At 39.2% G+C, this 15,692-nt stretch overlaps 1 protein-coding gene across 1 annotated transcript in view; it reads left to right on the forward strand.

Moving 5' to 3' along the window:
- LOC117524958 (melanophilin-like) overlaps window positions 1–15,692 on the forward strand; it is a 96,331-nt gene that overhangs the window by 15,834 nt on the left and 64,805 nt on the right. The window contains exons 2-3 of the mRNA XM_034186771.1: window positions 10,315–10,536; window positions 13,065–13,204. Of these exons, the coding sequence (XP_034042662.1) occupies window positions 10,315–10,536; window positions 13,065–13,204 (362 nt within the window). The remainder of the gene's footprint in view (window positions 1–10,314; window positions 10,537–13,064; window positions 13,205–15,692) is intronic.

Raw genomic sequence — 15,692 nt, forward strand, 5'->3', positions numbered from 1 at the left:
CTCGGGGGCTTGGGTCTTGAGCTTCTCAAATCGCTGACACCGATCACATGAAGAAACCTTTAAAATATAAATAAAACATGCATAAGTACAATAACCTCTCATACTCTGACAAAGTCACATCAACAATTTCCCCAAGTAAAATCAACCCAAATCAGAAGAATACTAATAAACATTGATATTTGCAATGACGTATCTAGTTGGTAGTTCCTTTTTTCCATGCACATCACTCTGACACCAATCATATGAGGAGGTACAAATTAAACATATGAGTATGAGCATAATAAATTCTCAAACTTGCACAAAGTAAAATTAGCAATTCTTAAATAAAATCTTTGAAATGTCTAGAACATAAAATATTCATTAGAATTTTAAATATATTACCCAGAAACAAGCATTGATAATATATAATTTAAACTTAGTTTATGGAATAAAAAACTAAATCATAAAAACTAAATGCTTACATATTCCTGGACATCTTCTTTCATCCCGTTCCACCAATAATACTGGGATATCTTGGCTAAAGTGTTGTTGACACCACTGTGGCCGCCCATTGGTGATGAATGATACTGCTGGAAGACTTCGATAACTTCGGCAACCTCAGTCAGCACTTTCTTCCTGCAGTCTCCTTTCGGGCCAATGTAGTACAACTCTTTTTCTGCAAAGACATAATCATAAAATAGAGTTTTGACATAATCATAAATTACGAGGGCTGTCCGTAAAGTATAGGTCCTTTTTATTTTTTTCTAAAACTATATGGATTTCATTCATATGTTTTTACGTCAGACATGCTTGAACCCTCGTGCGCATGCGTGAGTTTTTCCACGCCTGTCGGTGCCGTCATTCGCCTGTGAGCACGCCTTGTGGGAGGAGTCGTCCAGCCCCTCGTCGGAATTCCTTTGTCTGAAAAGTTGCTGAGAGACTGGCGCTTTGTTTGATCAAAATTTTTTCTAAACCTGTGAGACACATCGAAGTGGACACGGTTCAAAAAATTAAGCTGGTCCTTCAGTGAAAATTTTAAACAGCTGATGAGAGATTTTGAGGTGATTCTGTCGCTTTAAGGAACTTTTCACGGTGCGAGACGTCGTGCAGCGCTCTCAGGCGGCGTCATCAGCCTGTTTTCAAGCTTAAAACCTCCACATTCAGGCTCTATTGATCCAGGACGTCGTGAGAGAACAGAGAAGTTTCAGAAGAAGTCGGTTTCAGCATTTTATCCGGATATTCCACTGTTAAAGGAGATTTTTTTAATGAAAGACGTGCAGGCGGATTGCAGCGTCGGCTCGCAGCCGCCGCGACGCTCCGCCACAGGAAAAACACCTCTGTTGGAAGCCGTAAGGACAAGTTGGAACATCTCCAGCTGATAATTTCTCATATACTCACTCCACTGAAAGCCATCAAAAGCCGCCTGGATTTTACAAATGGTTATCAACACGGAGGTGTTTTTCCTGTGCCGCCGCGCCGCGTCAGCTGCGTCCCGACGCACGTCTTTCATTAAAAAAATCTCCTTTAACAGTGGAATATCCAGATAAAATGCTGAAACCGACTTCTTCTGAAACTTCTCTGTTCTCTCACGACATCCTGGATCAATAGAGCCTGAAATGTGGAGGTTTTCAGCTTGAAACAGGCTGATGACGCCGCCTGAGAGCGCTGCGCGACGTCTCGCACCGTGAAAAGTCCTTAAAGCGACAGAATCACCTCAAAATCTCTCATCAGCTGTTAAAATTTTCACTGAAAACCAGCTTAATTTTTCGAACTATGTCCACTTCGATGTGTCTCACAGGTTTAGAAAAAAATTTTGATCAAACAAAGCGCCAGTCTCTCAGCAACTTCTCAGACAAGGGAATTCCGACGAGGGGCTGGACGACTCCTCCCACAAGGAGTGCTCACAGGCGAATGACGTCACCGACAGGTGTGGAAAAACTCACGCATGCGCACGAGGGTTCAAGCATGTCTGACGTAAAAACATATGAATGAAATCTATATAGTTTTTGAAAAAAATAAAAAGGACCTATACTTTACGGACAGCCCTCGTAAAAGCGAAACTAGTAATTCTCAATACAAAATCTCTGAAATGTCTATGACATTAAACACTTATTATAAATTAAAATATATTACCCAGATTACATGAAATTCAATCTCATTCTACAATCTAAAGGAAAACAGGCTCATGGCGAAATTATGTCCTTGCGGAGTTAGGCAGTCCAGATCGTATGTGGACAAAGTTGATCAGTGGCAAAGCTGGTGTAGGGGTGCCCATAAACAACATGAAAACAGAGACTGGAATGGACGTCACGTGACTAGCGGCGTGCCACACAGCGGCCATTACTAAGGGTGGAGAGAGCACCTTGAGCCAGTTAAACAGAATCGAAATGAGGGGAAAAAAGGCAGCCAGAGCTTCACCATCAATTGCACCAACTACAAAAACAAATTCTCGAATACTAAAATGAACTGTACAAGAGCCTTAATGTCTATATTAAAGTCGTTATGTCGCAATTTAATATCAATATACTGAGACTATAACTCAACGCCATAAGTTCTTTTCACTAAGCTGCGTTCACATGCATACAAATATGGAAACAAAAACGTTTAAATATATTCATGTCTGTATACTTGCAATTGTTGTTTAATATGATGTGTTCATGGTGGTCACAGACGGCATTTAAATTTTAACAGTGTGGTTGGAGGGGATGGAGGAGGTACTTTTTACCCTGACTGAGGGTCAAAAGTCATAAATTCTGAATGGCTTTATGTCTACTTGGAATAAAATGTTAGTAAAAATCATATATATGTTGTTGTCATTAAAAGACTTGCAATAATATTTGCAGTGGAAAAAGCAGCAAAGTAAATGAGTACAATGGCAAGGCATACTTCAGATTTATATGTTAATACATAAGGATTTTTTGTCCAGGCATGTATGGGGTCATTAGAACTTTTAATCAGCTTGAATACAACTTACAAAGCTTAATTTATAAAAATCCATCGAGAATTATGATGAAAGGAAAAAAAACATCACCGTAAATGAACAGAATGGCATATTTTCCCCCAATTTTCCACACTTTACATAAAACATTTTTTTTTTCTACCCATACAAGTATGGGTTCATTAGAAAGAGCAATTAAAGGGCTTTAAAACAAGCCTACTTTTATTAAAATCTGTTAACAAATAGCGACAATAGGGCGAGAAAAGCAGCACAGTTTGTCATAATTTCCCCAAATTTCTGCATTTTACATAAAAGTTTTTTTTTCACCCACACATGCATAGGTTCAATGGAAAGAGCTTTCAAATGGCTTTAGAAAAGCCTACATTTATTAAAATCCATTAAGAAATAGCAATGCTAGTGCAAAAAAAGCGGTCAATTTATTATTGATGATCGGCACATTTCCACCCTTAGTAATGGCGCCTTCCTGTCCCGAGCGACGCTAATAGATTGAGGCGCGCACGTCCATTCCAGGTCTATATTTCCATGATAAACAATATGTACTTGCTTAAGAGAATCTACAGATATTATTCTTGAAAATATTGGCAAATTAATAACAGCTTGGTTGTTCAATTGTCGGTGGTAAATACTATCATACGGGTGGATTACAGTTCGTGTATTGTACCATTCCACAAGAAGTAAACAAAAAGATATGTACTTACTGTCTTCATCCCAAACATGCTTCTTGGACTGGTTCCTGATGTTGCGATGGTCCTTTTTGTCTGTATCACTGGAGTACTTCCCAGTCTGTAGGAAGACTATCAGTTGGGACATTTTTTTCCTGAATGTTGAAAATCGCTGGTTTCGCTCTTCTTTGGGGTGTGCGTTTTCCTGACATTCATTTTGAGGCTCAGAAACAAGTGATTCCTCCTCCATATTGAAGATCGCCGCAAGAAATGGTAATAAAAAAAAATCGATCACAAATATAGCCCCACTTCAAATTTTCTGAATCAGAAGTGTGTGTTTCAAAATACGTCTGCTCGGTTGAAGATCGCCGCAAGAAATGGTAATTCTAGACCTCCCGAAAGTTGACCGCAAAAAAAAATCGATTTGCGCATGCGCGTGGTAAAATGAGACCGGCGCAAACTCAGACCACGACACCGGACTTGACCTGGCCTCTGCACTAATGTCTTTCACTATAATCACTGGAGATAATGTTGGCTCAGTTTTTTCTTTGATTGTATGAGGTTTTGAGTAAGTGGTTGTAGTCTTACACACCTCTCTGCAGCTTCTCTCCCCCTGCCATCCCCTCATTACCCCATCCCTGTAGAGACGGTGCCTGCTCCCAGACTACCAATAACCAGCAAAAATCTATTTAAGCATAAAAATTCAAAAGAAAAAATATATAGCACCTTCAACTGCACCACAGACTAAAACAGTTAAATGTGTCTATTAAACATTAGGTCTCTCTCTCTTCTAAGTCCCTGTTAGTAAATGATATAATAATTGATCAACATATTGATTTATTCTGCCTTACAGAAACCTGGTTACAGCAGGATGAATATGTTAGTTTAAATGAGTCAACACCCCCGAGTCACACTAACTGCCAGAACGCTCGTAGCATGGGCCGAGGCGGAGGATTAGCAGCAATCTTCCATTCCAGCATATTAATTAATCAAAAACCCAGACAGAGCTTTAATTCATTTGAAGCTTGACTCTTAGTCTTGTCCATCCAAATTGGAAGTCTCAAAAACCAGTTTTATTTGTTATCTATCGTCCTCCTGGTCGTTACTGTGAGTTTCTCTGTGAATTTTCAGAACTTTTGTCTGACTTAGTGCTTAGCTCAGATAAGATAATTATAGTGGGCGATTTTAACATCCACACAGATGCTGAGAATGACAGCCTCAACACTGCATTTAATCTATTATTAGACTCAATTGGCTTTGCTCAAAATGTAAATGAGTCCACCCACCACTTTAATCATATCTTAGATCTTGTTCTGACTTATGGTATGGAAATTGAAGACTTAACAGTATCAGAAGTGCCTGACTCCGTGGTATAACTCACAAACTCGCAGCTTAAAGCAGATAACCCGTAAGTTGGAGAGGAAATGGCGTCTCACTAATTTAGAAGATCTTCACTTAGCCTGGAAAAAGAGTCTGTTGCTCTATAAAAAAAAGCCCTCCGTAAAGCTAGGACATCTTACTACTCATCACTAATTGAAGAAAATAAGAACAACCCCAGGTTTCTTTTCAGCACTGTAGCCAGGCTGACAAAGAGTCAGAGCTCTATTGAGCCGAGTATTACTTTAACTTTAACTAGTAATGACTTCATGACTTTCTTTGCTAATAAATTTTAACTATTAGAGAAAAAATTACTCATAACCATCCCACAGATGTATCGTTATCTTTGGCTGCTTTCAGTGATGCCGGTATTTGGTTAGACTCTTTCTCTCTGATTGTTCTGTCTGAGTTATTTTCATTAGTTACTTCATCCAAACCATCAACATGTCTATTAGACCCCATTCCTACCAGGCTGCTCAAGGAAGCCCTACCATTATTTAATGCTTCGATCTTAAATATGATCAGTCTATCTTTATTAGTTGGCTATGTACCACAGGCTTTTAAGGTGGCAGTAATTAAACCATTACTTAAAAAGCCATCACTTGACCCAGCTATCTTAGCTAATTATAGGCCAATCTCCAACCTTCCTTTTCTCTCAAAAATTCTTGAAAGGGTAGTTGTAAAACAGCTAACTGATCATCTGCAGAGGAATGGTCTATTTGAAGAGTTTCAGTCAGGTTTTAGAATTCATCATAGTACTGAAACAGCATTAGTGAAGGTTACAAATGATCTTCTTATGGCCTCAGACAGTGGACTCATCTCTGTGCTTGTTCTGTTAGACCTCAGTGCTGCTTTTGATACTGTTGACCATAAAATTTTTTTACAGAGATTAGAGCATGCCATAGGTATTAAAGGCACTGCGCTGCGGTTGTTTGAATCATATTTATCTAATATTTTACAATTTGTTCATGTAAATGGGGAATCTTCTTCACAGACTAAGGTTAATTATGGAGTTCCACAAGGTTCTGTGCTAGGACCAATTTTATTCACTTTATACATGCTTCCCTTAGGCAGTATTATTAGACGGCATTGCTTAAATTTTCATTGTTACGCAGATGATACCCAGCTTTATCTATCCATGAAGCCAGAGGACACACACCAATTAGCTAAACTGCAGGATTGTCTTACAGACATAAAGACATGGATGACCTCTAATTTCCTGCTTTTAAACTCAGATAAAACTGAAGTTATTGTACTTGGCCCCACAAATATTAGAAACATGGTGTCTAACCAGATCCTTAATCTGGATGGCATTACCCTGACCTCTAGTAATACTGTGAGAAATCTTGGAGTCATTTTTGATCAGGATATGTCATTCAAAGCGTATATTAAACAAATATGTAGGACTGCTTTTTTGCATTTACGCAATATCTCTAAAATTAGAAAGGTCTTGTCTCAGAGTGATGCTGAAAAACTAATTCATGCATTTATTCCCTCTAGGCTGGACTATTGTAATTCATTATTATCAGGTTGTCCTAAAAGTTCCCTGAAAAGCCTTCAGTTAATTCAAAATGCTGCAGCTAGAGTACTGACAGGGACTAGAAGGAGAGAGCATATCTCACCCATATTGGCCTCTCTTCATTGGCTTCCTGTTAATTCTAGAATAGAATTTAAAATTCTTCTTCTTACTTATAAGGTTTTGAATAATCAGGTCCCATCTTATCTTAGGGACCTCATAGTACCATATCACCCCAATAGAGCGCTTCACTCTCAGACTGCAGGCTTACTTGTAGTTCCTAGGGTTTGTAAGAGTAGAATGGGAGGCAGAGCCTTCAGCTTTCAGGCTCCTCTCCTCTGGAACCAGCTCCCAATTCGGATCAGGGAGACAGACACCCTCTCTACTTTTAAGATTAGGCTTAAAACTTTCCTTTTTGCTAAAGCTTATAGTTAGGGCTGGATCAGGTGACCCTGAACCATCCCTTAGTTATGCTGCTATAGACTTAGACTGCTGGGGGGTTCCCATGATGCACTGAGTGTTTCTTTCTCTTTTTGCTCTGTATGCACCACTCTGCATTTAATCATTAGTGATCGATCTCTGCTCCCCTCCACAGCATGTCTTTTTCCTGGTTCTCTCCCTCAGCCCCAACCAGTCCCAGCAGAAGACTGCCCCTCCCTGAGCCTGGTTCTGCTGGAGGTTTCTTCCTGTTAAAAGGGAGTTTTTCCTTCCCACTGTCGCCGAGTGCTTGCTCACAGGGGGTCGTTTTGACCATTGGGGTTTTTACGTAATTATTGTATGGCCTTGCCTTACAATATAAGGCGCCTTGGGGCAACTGTTTGTTGTGATTTGGCGCTATATAAATAAAATTGATTGAATTGATTGATTGATTGGTTGTCTGGAGGTTGAGGAAGCAGGGTGGTGACCAAAGTATCCTCAGGTCAATTCCCTGATCAGACAGGAACATGTCTAAGGTGCTCCCTGTGTGCAGTTGAACACTTTGCCCCTACAGTGGTGTGTGAATGTGAGCCTTCATTGTAAAGCACTTTAAGCATTTGCATCACATGGAAAAGCACAGTCAAATTGCCTTCCATTTACCACCTCTCCTCTAAATGTTTGTGTGCGCACAAGAGCTCACTAAGTAGGTGGCAAAAGAGTTACAGGGTGTTTTTTGACTACTAATTGCAGTATAAATACTGCACCTCACTAAATACCTCATTACAATGAACAATTATTGAAAACAAAGCAAAAACTTGACCATCGCTACAACACTGTTCCATTGCTCCTTTGTACATTAAATACAAAACCATGGTGGTCTGTTTTGTTTTGTTTTATTGCGGATAATTTGAGGCTTCTGCAAAACCTGTATCTTAGAGCACAAAGGAATAAAATGTGCAACAGTCCAAAATATGTTTTAGAAAAAGTTGAATAAAAGAACTAAAGTAACACAGAGCCTCAAAAATAAAGTCTTGGGGCAAAAATACAGTATTCTCAAATCATTTGTTGGTACAAAATCAGAAACACTCCATTAGATACAGAGATACACAGTACTGTCCAAATGTCTTAGGCACATTTAATGCATTATAAAAGCATCAAAAAGTATGAAAACCTGATAAATATTCATAAATAAATTAAATGTGTGATGAATGTCAACTATGATGATAATCAATATGACAACTGGGTTTTATTTGTCTTTATCTAAAATTGTATTGTATCATTGTATCATTATTATTACTATTATTATTGTTGTTGTTATTATGATTATTATCATGATTGTCAACAGTAGTATTTTTAAGGAAACAGGGATGGATATATAAATCATTATACAGTGAGAAGGGGTGGGATTTGATAAGTTTCAACTTCTTCTCACTCCGTTTTGAATTAACTTTAATTTTACATTGTCTGTTGTTGTTTTATTTTTTCTTTTGTTATGTTCAAAACAAATTGTCTTCAATATTTACCTGTGATTTTTTTTTTTTTTTTTTGGTATATAAGTTGCATCAAAGTATAAATCACAGGACCTCAAAACCATATTAAGGATAACGTGACTTAAAGTATGAGTAATTGTGTTTTAAAATCATTTTAAAATTGCATGATCATTTCCAACTGTGTTTGTGTGGTATTTTACTGGCCAGTACACTTACAAAGAAATGATTATTGTTATTATTATTGTTGTTGTTGTTGTTGTTGTTGTGGAATAAATAAATAGTATTAATTTATAAACACTGCATTATTTGTTTACAAACACTGTATTAGTGAGCAGAAGCTAATGGGCTAATTAATGTTATTGTAGGAGGCACATAGAACTCAATATTAAACTGATTCTTGTCTGTTCACTGACACTGTTCAGATCTAAACATGTGCATATTTACCTCATTAAATGTAATTAAAAAGATTGGCACCTTATTTATTTATAATGCAAACATCGCGTTAGCATGCAGAAGCTAACTGGCTGCAAGGGTCAATCCACACCGTGACATGAAGTGGCTCACGCTGGGTGATGTAGCAGATACTCCAAAATCTCTGTGAAATGCTTGAGTTGGCTCGTTCCAGTGGTCCAAATTTCATGTCTTCAGCGCACATCGATGTAGTTCAGCAGAGCCAATGACTTACTGTTGGTTGTAGTTCAACTTTTGCTGTCACAGGGCAGATGGCGCACACTGCAGAGCGTTAGCATAGCTTGGCAGAGCTGATCGTTGACTCAATATTTGAGACATCATGTGACGCAGCCTGTGTGAACTCAGCGTAACTGTGCGATTGCATCACTTGCTACTGATGCGTCGTTAACACAGGTTCTAACCATTCATGCATAATTTCTACATATTTGTTCATGCCCACGGGCTCCGGAGGAGGTGGTGCATTCAGTCAAGCCTCAGACGTTGGCCAGCCGAGGCCAGTGGAGAGGAACAGAGCTGTGACGGCATGCTGGCGGTGGTTACGCAGTGGTAGCAGAACTGAACTCTAGCCAGCGTTTCAGCGTGAACATTGAAGTTATGAGCATGTTGAAAATGTTCCCAGGATAAACCTGCACTGATTAGTCTGACTCCAATGTCAAATATAGACCTTGGCTGTTGCAAGAACTTATCAGTTTGTTTAATCTGCTTTGAGTACTTGTGGTGAGGTTGGTCCAGTCAGAGCCACAATTTAATCCAAGACTATTGTAAAGTCACATAAGGGAGGGTTTGTACTGATACTGTATTTTCTTGTATTGTTCTTCAGATAACATATAAAACCTAACCTCCATCATATGGATGTATTTAACTAATTTCCTTGAAACAGATTCATCTGTCCTGCTGTTGTGATCCAAGTTTATTTTTAGCTTTTCATCACATGGATCTGTTGTTTATGACTTTGGGATATATTTTTATTTTTTGGATTGTGTTAAATGGCAGGAACTGTTTTTACCCTGTGCCACTTGCTTACACGGCCAATATGTTACCAGATGTGAAAGAAAATGTGCCAAAAGCTGGAAGATGCGATTTTGTTCCTTTGATTTTGATGTTTGTGTTTTCCTGTATTCCTTGGAGACTTTGTGAATATGGGACCGCATTTGTTTTGTCCAACTGGCGATGCTTCTGGTCCCATCAGACATGAAATGAAGACCCACTGAGACATTATACACTGCTCAAAATAATTAGAGGAACACACAGGATCAGGAGCCAGCACTCAACCAATAATCTTCCAACCACTTTTAGGATTATTATTTAAAACAAATCTCTTGAATAAGACCAGTTAAATGTCACTCTGCAAGTACTTCCAGTTTAAGAGTATTTCACTTTCAAGCAAGTGAATTGATGTGTTTTCATTGAACTGTCATAATCGTAAACTTGTATGTCTTGCAGATCTCTAAAGACCAAGATTGAGAAAGAAGACACCAAGAGAGAACTGCTGGCTAACCAGAGCAGCCTGACTGATTCTTACTGTATTCGCTGCCTCCAACCCTTTAAGTTCCTGGTCAGCAACAAGCGTCAGTGTCTGGACTGCCGCCTCTTCATCTGCCAGTCTTGTAGCCGCTACAACATCAAAGAGCATGGCTGGGTGTGTGATCCCTGTCGCATGGCCAGGTAGGAAAAATAAAGAATAGGAAACTTTACGTCATGCCACAAGGTGGTTGAAATAGAAGTGAAGTGTGTTTAACTGGAGTCAAGTTCTTCCAGTGCTGTTGTTTCCAATAACTAGTCTACTTGCATAGACGCTAATTAGTAGCAGCAGAATTCCTTAATTATGATGAGCGTAAAACTTTATTTTACCACTATTAGTGATTCTCAGTGGAAGTCCAACAGCAAAAATAAACTTTTTTGTTTGTTTGTTTGTTTAGGTTTTGGCCTCTACAGACAACCCAGTGTCACAGCAGTTCATAGGACTGGGTTATGAAAAGTACATTAATCTATTGTTTCATGATGGGGGTATGAAAATGGGACATTTTTTGTAATGGGGGCATGAATTCATTTCGTGGCAGGGGCACAAAATATGGGGTGAAGGGGGGATCTGGGGGGAGTCATGGTTAACGTTTGGGGATGATACACACTTACACTATGGTTATGGTTAGAGTTAGGAGAAGGGGAAGATTATACATAGCAAAACAAAAAAAAGTGTCACAAAAAGCACCCACTTTTCGTGAGGGTGCACGAAAAAATGTGAAACCAGGCTGCTACAGCTAGTTTTCCTATTTTTGACTATACAGCTATAGAGGGGGGATGAATTTTACACTGGGGATTTTTTAATTTCTTTATTTTTTTTTTAATAACTCATCACTTTAAGCTACTTTAACCCTTAAGTTGTGAATAATTTCAGGTTTGTTCGCTTTGAATGAGAGGTAGTGTGTGCTGGTGAGCTGCATTTAAGGCCCAGTTAGGATATGCTGCTGCTAGCAGTGGTTACTAGCTCCTGCAGACTCGACTGTGTATGTGCTTTCTGGCCATTTTATTGTACGAATGAACAATATAAGAAGTCTGTGCTACAGTATTTGCATTACGTAAAACTTCAGTTGGTATATTAGTAGCATTAGCACAAATTAGCAGGTATCTAGAGCTTGATGAGGACATTTCCATTATTACACCACAGTTATTGAGACAATGTGCTGCTGGTAATTTTTATTACCCACACTTAAGCCACTTGAAAACGCCCCATTCGAGCTTCAAACCAGCTCTTTAGAAAACCTATGAGTGATGTATCATTATTCCGATGGCCCATTGGTCCAAAAGTCCCTAAAGAAGGCCGGTCAGCTAGTTAGCTACCAGGCTAACAAGATGCAGCAACAGCAGTGCTATGAAAAAAACTGTTCAAAACCGCAACAACACCTTTCCATTTTCTAATCTTCCTTGGGACTTTAAAGTTTCTCCATGACACATCCTTGTTCAGCTTCTGGCTTGGCAGCAGGGAAATGATAAGGCTCCGGGTAATCCACTTGCGCACTCCTCCGTGGCTTGGGGGCTTCTCTCTCGGGCATTATGCTATCTCCACAGTAAGTCTGATGGACCTTCAGAATAATAGTGCAGCAGATAGGCAAAATGATTGTGCATTTTGTGAGTAAAGCATGAAATTTGGCGCACGTATTCTAAATTAACTAATACTTAGTTTCAGATGTGGAGGATAAGTTTAATAAATGGAATAGTTTTGTCTGTGTTGAATGTTTGTTCTCCAAAGTAAAGGTCAAACAAGGTTGATGTCTGTTGGATTCTATGACATGTGACATATATTACCGTGTAATATGAAAACTAAGCATGACAGATGTTGGAAAGTATTCCTTTTTAAAAACCGTATTAACTCAACCAATAATAGGCATTTTTTTTTTTTTTTTTTTTTTTTAGCAAAATTGGAACAACTTTATCTTTTGACTCCTGTACAAACTGAAATTGACCTTTGTCATCGTTTTTGCTGTTTTTACCCTGTAACTCCACAACATGTTGTCAAGGATAGTCTAAACTATACCTTTTTGGAATCATTATGATCAGACAAATAATATGATATACCTTTCAATATGATTGGAACATTTTTTAAATTTTGACCCCTGTGTAATTTTTCATTGACCCTGTAGGTCATGAGAGGTCAGCTCCAGGATACCACCACATCTGAAAATAAGTATTCGCCTGTCTAAGAATGTAACAATTCAGTGTTCTGCTGAAGGACAGTGTGAGCAACATTAATACATGTCTGTGAAGTTTTTGTCTTTTAAACTAATATTCTAAAACTTTCATCCCAGCACAGTCTACACACCCTTTTTGGGGGGACAAACAAGTCAGCTTTACTCTAAAATAATTTCATAGTTTGAAGTTTCATAATAAAATACAGCCACAGCTAAATTAGATTTTTACAGAATACAATGGCAGTAATTACCATTCCCCAGCACAGCTCAGCTGCATGTTATATTTGTCGAAAACTGTTTGCGGAGATGATGCTGACTACTAAAAGGCTCTTTCAGATTGTGACCAGCCTGGAAAATATTTTGCTTTATGTCATGGCAAACCTCCATAACAGAGTTTGACGCATGGTTCTTCGTGGTCTGCTTTCTGTTTTCATCTGCTTGTATTCTTACATGATGTTTTGTGTAATAAATCTTATCTAATTCAACTACTCTCCACTTCTTTAATAGGGTACTTAAAATCGGCACTTTGGAGTGGTACCATGAAAACGTCCGGTCCCGATTCAAGCGGTTTGGAAGTGCCAAGGTGATGCGATACCTCTTCAAAAGGCTGAACAGAGAGCACAGGTCCTCTCAGAGTGACAATGGAGGTGAGGTCTTACTGTCTTATTGTGTACGTTGTTACGTGTGTCCGATTGAAAGGTAATACTTTGTTACTTGGAAATTATTAGCCCTGCAATGCCATTTAGAGCTACAATTCACAGGGTTTAGGGGTGTTTATCAGCAGAAATAGAATACAGCGTTCAGAACCATTTTATTATTAGTGTATAAATGCCTGCAACAACAAATTATTGAGTTTTCATTAGTTTAGAATGAGCCTAAAATATGTACATGGCAGCGGGCTGATTCACCACCAAGAGAGCAAGAGCAAGAACCTTCTTTGAAATAAAAGGGAAACAAAATGATGACTGGCGACAGCCATCCTACCTCTCCACTGTATGGCACTAAATCCAACATATGGTAGCTTTAAAGTCTGATATCGGGATGGACCACAGGTGAAAATCTGCATGGAACAAGTAAATGACCATCAGGCCTCTTCTCATGGTGGCCATAACATTCAAGTGACTATGCTATTTTAGTGGCTGAAATAACCGAGTGGGGTCATTTATATGCCCTCATTATATTTTATATATTGTATTATGCTTCCTTTATTACGTCTGCCAAGGATGTAATAAAATCATCAGCGTTTATTTGTCTGTCTGTTAGCAGGATTACATCAAAACTACTGTAGAAGTTTTGACAAAATATTCAACACAGATACATATTAGGCCATGGAAGACTCCACCGAATTTTGGAGGTGATCTGGTTCCGGACTGGCGAATATCAGAAATCTCTGATTGCTCTTGTTTGATATTTCATTCATTTTCTATACCTGCTTATTCCAGTTCAGGGTCACGGGGAGCTGGAGCTTATCCAAGCAGTCACTGTGTGAGCCCAAGAGTCTATATTGCAGGTCCACATATAGACAAACACTCACACCGATGCTAATTTAAAGTCTGCAGATCACATGAATTGCATTAATTTCATTTCATTTATATAGCGCCAAATCACAACGGGGTTGCCTCAAGGTGCTTCACACAAGTAAGGGTTAGCCTTACTATCCCCCAGAGCAGCAGTGGTAAGGAAAGACTCCTTCTGAGGAAGAAACCTCAAGCAGAACAGACTCAAAGGGGTGACCTTCTGCTTGGGCCATGCTACAAACATAAATTACAAAACAATTCACAAAACGAACATACAGGAAATGTTGCCGGTGCACAGGATGGTTTCTGTAGCAGATACCATACCCATCTCTGGATGGAGCTGCACCTCAAACAAAGAGAAAAGAAAAAAGCAGAATCAAGCATCAGAAAGACAACAAATACAGTGTAATTTGTCAGCATTAAGCAACAAGAAAAACAGAAGAAATACTAAGGTGATCGCTGGCCACTAGCCCTAAGCTTCACTAAAAGACCCAGACTTTAGATAAAATTGAGGCCACGGCACTCTCTCTTTACTAATAAAATGAATTAAAAGAGTAAAAAGTGTAGGACTATACTATGCCAGTATGCTAGCTATACGAAAGGGAAAATAAGTACGTCTTAAGTCTGGACTTGAAAGTCTCCACAGAATCTGACTGTTTTATTGAGGCAGGGAGATCATTCCACAGAACAGGGGCACGATAAGAGAAAGCTGTATGGCCTGCAGACTTCTTATTCACCTTAGGGACACAAAGTAGTCCTGCACCCTGAGAACATAAAGCCCGGGCCGGTATGTAAGGTTTAATTAGGTCAGCTAGGTAGGGAGGTGCCAGTCCATGAATAATTTTATAGAGTAGTAGCAGAATCTTAAAATCTGATCTCACAGGGACAGGAAGCCAGTGAAGAGATGCCAAAATGGGTGTAATGTGGTCAAACTTTCTGCTTTGTGTCAAAAGTCTGGCTGCAGAATTTTGAGCCAATTGGAGACCCCTAATGCTGGACCGTGGTAAACCAGAAAATAGAATACTGCAGTAGTCCAATCTACAAGAGACAAACGCATAAATCAGGGTCTCAGCATCAGCCACAGACAAGATGGGACAAATCTTCACTATATTTCGCAGGTGGAAGAAAGCAGTCCTTGTAGTATTTCTAATGTGGAGGCCAAAGGACAATGTAGGATCAAAAATTATCCCAAGGTTCCTCACTTTGTCAGTGTGATGTATGACACACGAGCCTAGGCTGAGCGTTAACTGGTCAAATTGATGCCGATGTGTCACTGGACCAAGAACCATCATTTCAGTCTTATCAGAGTTTAAAAGTAGGAAGTTGCCAGACATCCAGCTTCTCACTGATGCAAGGCAATCTTCTAAGGATTTTATGTGGATGAGATTACCCACTTATGTAAAGCATATTTGAATATTGCACTCTTTACATACCACAAATACACTGCATCCCACTTTGGACTCAGTATTTGCTGGTCTATGGTACAAACAGTCTCTGGTGGCACACAAAACAAAAGTGCCAGTGCTGCCTTCTTTTTTGAGCAACACACCCACATGAGCAAGAGTACTCATGGTGTAGACTACGTGAGCGTTGGGCAGGAAAACCACTGGGTGTTGAG

Source organism: Thalassophryne amazonica, chromosome 14 (assembly GCF_902500255.1).
Source record: "Thalassophryne amazonica chromosome 14, fThaAma1.1, whole genome shotgun sequence".
In the NCBI taxonomy this organism is placed as follows: Eukaryota; Metazoa; Chordata; class Actinopteri; order Batrachoidiformes; family Batrachoididae; genus Thalassophryne; species Thalassophryne amazonica.